Genomic DNA, 8,695 nt, shown 5'->3' with positions numbered 1-8,695 from the left:
AGCATGGTTTGCATGAAAATAATGCAGCCCAGCTAAATGATTTCCAGCCCTCCAGTTGAGCACAGCTCCGGTGGTGTGTGGAGGGAAGAGGAGTGTCCAGGCAGGGGTCTCTCCACCCCACCCCCCACCGCGTTCCCAAGAGCTGGAACGGGGGAGGGGAAAGAGGAGCGGAAGGGAAAAGCCGCAGTGCAGTGCAGAGGCGGCCTGGCGGGAGGAAAGGTGAATTGTCACACACTGCCCTGGGCTTTAGACGTCTCCGGGGTGCAGGACTGCAGACTCTTCTAATTCTAACAAAAAAAAAGAAAAAAAAAAAGAAAAAAAGCAAAGCAAAGAAACCGCCTGCATTTTTGGCCTGAAGAGTACAAGCATTGGACTCAGCGTTTTTCTTTAGTATGACTATGGGGGGAGGGGGAACAGTGAAGGTGGTAAATTCTTTTTCCAGTGAGGATCTGGGAGAACAGGTACCCCTTTGTTACTGAAATCCTCAGAAGAGGTGCACGCTTAGGTAACGCAGTATAATTTGCAGGGAGGCACCTGAAAGGAAGCGAGTGTGGATAATTTTATTGGTCTTAAGCAGCTGACTTGTCTTGCTTGTAAAAGCTGAGCAGTATCTTAGGAACTGTTCGAAGTTGCCAGCTCCCCAAGGCGGGAGGCTGTGAAGGCAGGGATGACGCCAGACAACGGGGAGGAAGCGGCGGCTTTCTTTTAATTGCCCCCAGAATATCCGTTGATGGGTAGCGGGGACTAAATAAAGACACAAAGCGAAACGGGTCTGTGAGGAGCACGGAGCTCATCCGGCCGTGGGGCCGCTTTACATAATCTAGCCTGCCCCGGGTGCCCAGGGCAGTCCGCCCCACGTTTTCACGGATCGACGGAACATTTGGACTAGAAACTTGGGGCGCACCTGGGGTTGTCTTTGATCCGTGTTGTCCAGCTGAAATAGCGAGCGACTCCGAAGGCCAGCTAGCTGGTTGCTAGATTTCAGGAGGAGGAGGTTGCTCCGGAGGGCGCTGGTGGCCCAGCAGGAGGAGGGGACCTAGAGGAAGAGGAGAGCTGGGAAGAAGTGAAGGCGTTGGGGGAAGGGACAAGGAGAGGGGCGGGAGACGAGAGAAGAGGGGACTAGTGACGCCAAGGAGGGGGTGTACTGAAGCTGGCGGGCCCCGGCACCCGGCTCACAACCAGCCTTGGGAGTGGCCAGATTGAACGCCAGGACCCGGCCCCGGGCAAACCCCACTGACCGTTACTCCGGCCTCCTCCTGGGGCGGGGCGCGCGGAGCCGCGGGCTGCGGAATCCGCACCGCGGCGTCTCCAAACCCCACCGAGGAAGGGAAACAGACGGAGAAAAAGGACAAAACAGAAATATGCAAACGGGGGAGGGTGCATGCAAACCTCGCGGGCTTTAAATGGATTTCTTTGCTTTAGAAAAAGGAGAAAGGGAAGAGGAGAAAGGAGCCCACGTGCCCCGAGAAGGTGTTGTGTTAAAGCGCCACCTTCCGTCGGCCTGGGGAGGCAGCCGGCTCCCTGGCGGGCTCCGGCCGGGGGCGCCAGGAGGAGCAGCTGCGCCCAACGGGGGCGGGCTGGGCTGCACCCGCCATCTCAGTTTGCGCGCGTGCCCGCGAGTTTGCACACGGCTAGGGACGCGCCCCGTCCGCTCACACCGACGGGCCTCTCCGGGAACGGCACAAAGGGGGTCCGGGCCTCTCGGGGAAACTGGTCGCCGGTTCGCGCGAGCACCCGACTGGTCCGGTTCCCCCGGGGCGCGTCCGCTTCACGCGCTGTCGTGCGTGGGCCCCCCAGCATCCCGGGGAGAGGCGCATCTGTGCACACACGCGGATTTTTTAAAAATAACATATTTCTAGACAGGCCTCCAGCCCCCACCCCCCACCTTTGCAAAGCACCCGGGAGGGCGGGGCCGCAGAGTTAATAAAGGGAGATGGGCGGAGCCGCCCGTCCGCCATTGGCTGGCCCGGGGAGTGATGTCACCCATATGACACCCTGATAACTAGTTGGGAGAGACTCTTCAACTTTTTGCAGAAGGAGCGCGCGCGCGACTGGGAGTGCTCGGGGTTCCGGCGCTTGCGGCGGGAGCCACGAGCGGGAGAAAGGGTCCCGGGCTGCCTCCACCACCGCCGCCGCCGCCGCCTCTCCCCTCGCGGCCGCAGCCCCCCGCGCTGGCGGCCCTCGCTGCCGAAACCGCCGCAGCCGCTGTGTGCAGCCTGGGAGGGGGGGCGGGGGGGAGGGGGGCAGCCGCGGCCGCGGGGCGCCAAGGACTTTGCAACTTGCCCGGGAAGGTGGAGGGGCGAGAGGGGGAGGGGGACCTCCGCAGGAGACCGAACGGCCCAGGTTGGAGCGCCCAGCCCCGCAGCGGATCATGGTGCAGCAGGCGGAGAGCCTGGAGTCGGACAGCAACCTGCCCCGGGAGGCGCTGGACACGGAGGAGGGCGAATTCATGGCTTGCAGCCCCGTGGCCCTGGACGAGAGCGACCCGGACTGGTGCAAGACGGCGTCAGGCCACATCAAGCGGCCGATGAACGCGTTCATGGTGTGGTCCAAGATCGAGCGCCGGAAGATCATGGAGCAGTCTCCCGACATGCACAACGCCGAGATCTCCAAGAGGCTGGGCAAGCGCTGGAAAATGCTGAAGGACAGCGAGAAGATCCCGTTCATCCGAGAGGCCGAGCGGCTGCGGCTAAAGCACATGGCCGACTACCCCGACTACAAGTACCGGCCCCGGAAAAAGCCCAAGATGGACCCCGCGGCCAAGCCCAGCGCCAGCCAGAGCCCGGAGAAGAGCGCAGCGGGTGGCGCGAGCGCGGGCGGTGCCAAGACCTCCAAGGGCTCCAGCAAGAAGTGCGGCAAGCCGAAGGCCCCTGCGGCCCCCGCCGCCGGTGGCGCCAAGGCTGGCGCGGGCAAGGCGGCACAGCCCGGGGACTTCGGCGGCGCCGGCGACGACTACGTGCTGGGCAGCTTGCGGGTGAGCGGCGCGGGCGGCGGCGGCGGCGCGGCCAAGACGGTCAAGTGCGTGTTCCTGGACGAGGACGACGACGAGGATGAGGACGACGACGAGCTGCAGCTGCGGATCAAGCAGGAGGCGGACGACGACGATGAGGAGCCGCCGCACCCGCAGCTGCTGCAGCCGCCGGGGCACCAGGCGCCGCAGCTGCTGAGACGCTACAACGTGGCCAAAGTGCCCGCCAGCCCCACGCTGAGCAGCGCGGCCGAGTCCCCCGAGGGCGCCAGCCTCTACGACGAGGTGCGGGCCGGCGCGACCTCGGGCGCCGGGGGCGGCAGCCGCCTCTACTACAGCTTCAAGAACATCACCAAGCAGCACCCGCCGCCGCTGGCGCAGCCCGCGCTGTCGCCCGCGTCCTCGCGCTCCGTCTCCACCTCCTCGTCCAGCAGCAGCGGCAGCGGCAGCGGCAGCGGCGGCGAGGACGCCGACGACCTCATGTTCGACCTGAGCTTGAATTTCTCCCAAAGCGCTCACAGCGCCAGCGAGCAGCAGCTGGGGGGCGGCGCGGCGGCCGGGAACCTGTCCCTGTCCCTGGTGGATAAAGATTTGGATTCGTTCAGCGAGGGCAGCCTGGGCTCCCACTTCGAGTTCCCCGACTACTGCACGCCCGAGCTGAGCGAGATGATCGCGGGGGACTGGCTGGAGGCGAACTTCTCCGACCTGGTGTTCACGTATTGAGAGCGCGCCCGGCTCCTCGCTCGCTCTCTCGGCGGGTGCAGAGCAGGGGCCCTTAAAGTCGTGCTGATGCTGATGATGATGATGGTGGCGGTGGCGGCGGCGGCGGTGGTGGTGGTGGTGGTGGTGGTGGTAGGGTGGAGAGGAGAGGTGATGCTGATGTTGATATGATGTCGTGACACAAAGAAATGGGAAAAGATGATGAAATTTTGGTGGAGTTTAAGTGAAACGAGTAGTTCTAAAAGATTTTTTTCCTTCCTTTTTTTTGTCCCCCTCTCCCTTCCTTTATCGTGTCTCAAGGTAGTTGCATACCTAGTCTGGAGTTGTGATTTTTATCCCCCTCCCCAAATGTGTTTTTGTAATTACTATTTTTTTTTCCCCCTGAAATTCGTGATTGCAGCAAAGGCGGAGGGGGCGGGGCGGGGAGGCGGAGGACCCGCTCCGGAAGGCGCGGTCCGGAGCTGGTGGGTCTTTGAAGTCTGGAAGGCGTCTGTGGAGGGGCCTTCTGGCAGCGCAACTGTTACTCGAGGGAGTTGGTTGGAGATTTTTTTTTTTTTAAGAGATCTTAAAGAACTGGTGATTTAAAAAAAAACCAACAAAAAGGGACCATTGCAACTTTTTATTTTATTTTATTTTATTTTTGGAGGGAGAAAACTGATGTCTTCTATGCATCCGATTCTTAACAAAACTGCAGGGAGCTTGAAAAAAAATGCAGACTGTACAAACGCTTACAACAAAAAACTGTGAACTGACTTCAGATCAGAGTTTACTTTTCCGAACAAATTGTTTATGGTTTTACAAATGTGATTTCTACTTGCCAACTTTTTTTTGTAACTTGTTCCCTTATACCTCCTTGATTGAATACCAGACAGCCTAGACCTCAGTACAAAAGGTATTGAAACATTTTTGATACATAACAGACCTCAGTCTTTTTTAAAAATTAATATATTTTCAGGCGTATTTTTGTACAGTGAAAAGGGAACATTCTTGCTGTGTTTTTCCAGTAAGACTTTCAGGCACTTCTTCCCTTTCGATTTCTTTTTTTTTCCTCTGTTTTCTAGCATGCAAGTATGTTGGTACGTTATGTCCTGGTTTAAAAAGGATTAAAATTTTAAAATAATCCTTGCATCTAAAGGCCTTGTGGTTTAAAGAAAAAAAAAGCAAACTTTTTTTTTGTACAGCTATAGTAGAGATTTGTTCCATATTTGTAGGTAAAGATTTATTGAAAATGGTGATATAGACCTCAGAGCTGTTACCTTAGTTTGAAGATTGTATATGTACTGTACTATAGTAGGACTTTATGTATCTCATACGCTGTGATATGTGGATGGGGCCCCAGATGGAAGGTTTAAAACTGGATTCTCGATTTTTAGAAAAAAAAAAGGCACATAGTTTAAAAAGTCTCATTTTGTGCAATATAATCTAAATAAAGGACAGACCATCTGCATATTTTGTAGCAAATGGTGGCGAAGCAGACTCATGCACTGTGGACATCGTGGCCTGGGTTTTGTCTTTTCTTTTTTTTTTTTTTTGTGCTGGAAGTCTGTATCTTGACAATTTTAATAAATCAGCTGGAACTGATAGAAACTTGCATCGCCAGTAGTCTCTATGGAAGTCAAACTGGAGGTCCTGTTGTCGCAGCGCAGTTGGTGACAAGGCTGTTGTGTGCGCGGGTGGGAGTGGCGGAGAAATCCACGTTTTGAGGGTTAGGCTGGAAACGGTTCGGTTGGCAGGCCTATTTCTTTTCTCCTCGGCCTTCCTGGGCCAGTTATTAAAACCTGGGAGGAGGATTCTTTCTCCCTTCTTCCCCTCCCCCCACCCCAGTTCCTTTCTCACCTCCTCTCCCCCCACGCCCCCACCCCGCCCCCGCCTTCCCCCCAACCCTCCTGGCGGGCGGAGAGGCGAGGGAGCTGCTGGAGAGCTGGCAGGGGCGGGAAGGGCTCAGCGAGGACCCCGGGGCCGGCGCGCAATGTCCTGCGCTCGCCAGGGTGTGTGCGTGTTTTCCGTGCTGGGCTGCGTGTCGCGGTGACAGGCGCCCTTGGACAGCGAGCGCGGGAGTGCTGGGATCCCCGCCGCCGCCTTCTTAGAGGGCGGAGGCAACCGTTTTCCGTTTTGAATTTTTTTTTTTTTTTGGATGCTGCATCTGCGCGAGTGCGCGGTGGTTGATCCTGGTGGGACCGCGGCCACAGTTCTTGACCTCGAGTGATGACGGGGGTAGGGGAAATGTCGGTGCCCGTCTCACAGCCCCGCGCTAGGGATTGGAGGACCGTTCCGCGCAGGCCTGGCCGCGGGGCCGAGGCTGCAGGCAGGCTAGAGGCTGGGGAAGGAGGGCGCGGCCTCTGAGATCCCGACCCGCGGCTTCCCGAGAATCCGTGGGGACCCAGCCGCCGGTAAGGGTGGGGAGCGAAGGACCAAGGGCGCCCGGGGACCCAAGGGACAGAACACCGCCGCCCCGGGACCCAGCGTGTATCTCCATGACTGGCCACCGCGTGCTCCTCCGTACACCCCGCCTCCAGCGCTGGAGGTCCTCGGGGACGCCAGCCGTGACGCCTCCAGGCCCGCGGGGTGTGGAAGGCAGTCGCCGGACCGCGGGGCGGGAGGAGGAAAGCAAACCCCTGGAGGCGGCCGCCGCCGCGCACCCGGCGCAATCTCCGCGCCCTGTGCCGCGCGTCTGCTGGTGTTGCGAAATTGCCTCCGGGGCACGGTGGCTCGGTTTCTTGGTTGTTCCCTTCCTTCATCTGCCTCCTTGGAGCTCCGGCTCGGGCAGCGGCGCGGTCGCCACCCAAACCCGCTCGCTCGCTGCTCGCTGGGGGCCGTCTGCCCGGACACCGTACCCTCTTCTCCCCATTCACAGTTCCCTAGCCCGGGCCTGCTTCTTGGAGCTCCCTCGGCAGGTCTGGATTCGGGCCACGCTGCGTGCCTTCCACCCCTCTTTTCTGGGGGTCGCGCCGAGGGAAGCTAGATAACGTCGGTATGGGGGAGATTTCAGTGGCTAATGGAAACTCGGTGCAAAATTGCCGCGCCCATTTTTTTTTAGCTCACTGAAATGACTTCCTAAGGTCTGGCCTCCATTTTCACTGAGATTGAGTGAGCTCAAATGGACGCTCCCTCCACTGCCAGGAATTTCTAGGCCCTTGCACCCTTGCCTGGCCCTCAGCACCTCTCCCCGCCCCCCATTTCCTTGGCCTCTCCAGCCCCGGCACTCCGAGCCGCCCCGCCCCCGCCCCAGCCCCCTGCCCGCCGGATCCTGGAGAGCCTGCGCCCCACCCCCACTCCGGGATGCAAAGCCAGCAAGCTGTGGCTGCCATTGGACAGATGTCTGGCTTTTTTCCCTTCGATGAACCATCACATTTCAGTGGTACCCTGGGGCAGAGAAAGGGCTGGTGGGGTGCGCGCAAGGTTCTCAACGTAGAACCGGGTTTCTGGAGTTGCTGACTGCCCCCCGCCCCGGTGACAGACTAATGCAGTGTGGGTCCGACATGACTTGGCCACGAATACTTGAACCGGCGGTTTACAATTGACGCTTCTCCGTGCCGGGGGTTTTTCGTGGCGGGCCGCGCTGCGCCGCGCTGCGCCTCTAATACTTGTTGGAAACAAGCCCCTTTATGAGACTGAGTCTGTGTATTTTGAAAACCTGAAAACTTTGCATGTATTTGATGTTTTAATCATAGATGAATCTTGGACATTTTCTGTGGTGAGGTAGAAACTTCTAAGTGAATTAGTTTCATGCCATATTTGGCCTCAGAATGGGGAAAAAATAGAGTTTTGATTTTTTTTAAAGCTATGTAGCCTAATTTCTTGATAGTAAAAAAAGAGAAAAATCGACGGTCGGCGTTCTAAATTAAAAACCTGTTAGAACTCAGGACAGGCGCTGGAATGCGCTTTTGACAATATTTAAGGCTGTTTGGATGAATGCATTGTGAAAATCAGTCTTAATGAATTCTCTATTGAATGTCTGCAACACAAGTTGAATTAATACACAAGGTATTCGTGCCACTGGATAGTCTTCAATAAAAGTTTAATTGCATTTTTTTTAGTCTCTTAAGTAAGTCTTATTTTTAACTAAGCATTGACAGAATATCTTAAAATGGTCGTGTGGGGGTGGGGCGGGGCGGAGCGGCCACAGCCTAGCCAGGGTGTCCTGCTGTTGGTCACGAGTTCACTGACTTGCATGAGGGCTTCCGGTGAGATGTCCATCCCTCTGAACTTGAACCAGCATTCTCTTACTGAGTCTCTAAACTGTGGAAATCATCTTCCAGTGCTTACACGCTGATGTGCATCCCTTTGATCAAAAAACGATAATGCTAATAAAGGCAGTGTACTTGAACTTTGCAGATGCTGTGTATGTTATGAATGACTACAGACACGGGGCAAATTATTTGCAGAAGGTCATCTTTTAGCTGGAAACGAGTCACAGCGTGTTTTAAGGGGGGGCAGAGAGATTTCCTTTTTCATGTTAATCAAGGGGAAGTGACTGCGTTGTTTTTTTGGTTTGTTTGTTTTTGAGAAAGTAAAAGACTTATTTTTCTCTTCTCTGGGGGCTGAAACCACAGTCGTGGGATATTGGTGCCCTACAAGAAACTTACATGTGTTTTTTACTTCAGAATTTACATGACTTGCCCAAGGAGTCTGAGAAATAACAGCAAATAAGTTGCTCTATTTTAAAGTAGTCATTCAATATAAATATATTATATCAGTCTTAACTTTTTTATTCTCTGATGTGATTAATGATATGTATATTCTTACTTTTTCTTCTAATGGGCATATGTACCCTTGCGGACCTTCTGGAGAGAGGTTTTTCTTGGACTCTCCCGTTTATAGAATCTTTATACTCTTTTACTGTGTGGTTTCCTGCTCTTAACAGATTTCTGAGGCAGATATATTTGTGCTTTTTTCTTAGGTAGGATGACAGCAACAGCAGTGCACCGAGTTGCCAATTTTATCAGTAGATAAGGAACTTTCTTTACTGCGGTTTCAGGGAAGATCTTTTCAGGATATTTCTCAGTT

At 55.6% G+C, this 8,695-nt stretch overlaps 1 protein-coding gene across 1 annotated transcript; it reads left to right on the top strand.

Moving 5' to 3' along the window:
- Positions 1-2,304: 2,304 nt before the first annotated feature.
- SOX11 (SRY-box transcription factor 11) lies at positions 2,305-3,691 on the top strand. The gene has a single exon (XM_045844696.1). The coding sequence runs from the start codon at positions 2,372-2,374 to the stop codon at positions 3,689-3,691; it is 1,320 nt and encodes a 439-aa protein (XP_045700652.1). The 5' UTR covers positions 2,305-2,371.
- The last annotated feature ends 5,004 nt before the right edge of the window (positions 3,692-8,695 follow it).

Source organism: Phyllostomus hastatus, unplaced genomic scaffold (assembly GCF_019186645.2).
Source record: "Phyllostomus hastatus isolate PE091 unplaced genomic scaffold, TTU_PhHast_1.1 phas_contig_402, whole genome shotgun sequence".
NCBI lineage: Eukaryota > Metazoa > Chordata > Mammalia > Chiroptera > Phyllostomidae > Phyllostomus > Phyllostomus hastatus.
This window is presented reverse-complemented; position numbering and strand designations above follow the sequence as displayed.

Excerpts from the sequence above, each read along its gene's own strand:
- SOX11 (XM_045844696.1), top strand. The coding sequence starts at position 2,372 with ATGGTGCAGCAGGCGGAGAGCCTGGAGTCGGACAGCAACCTGCCCCGG.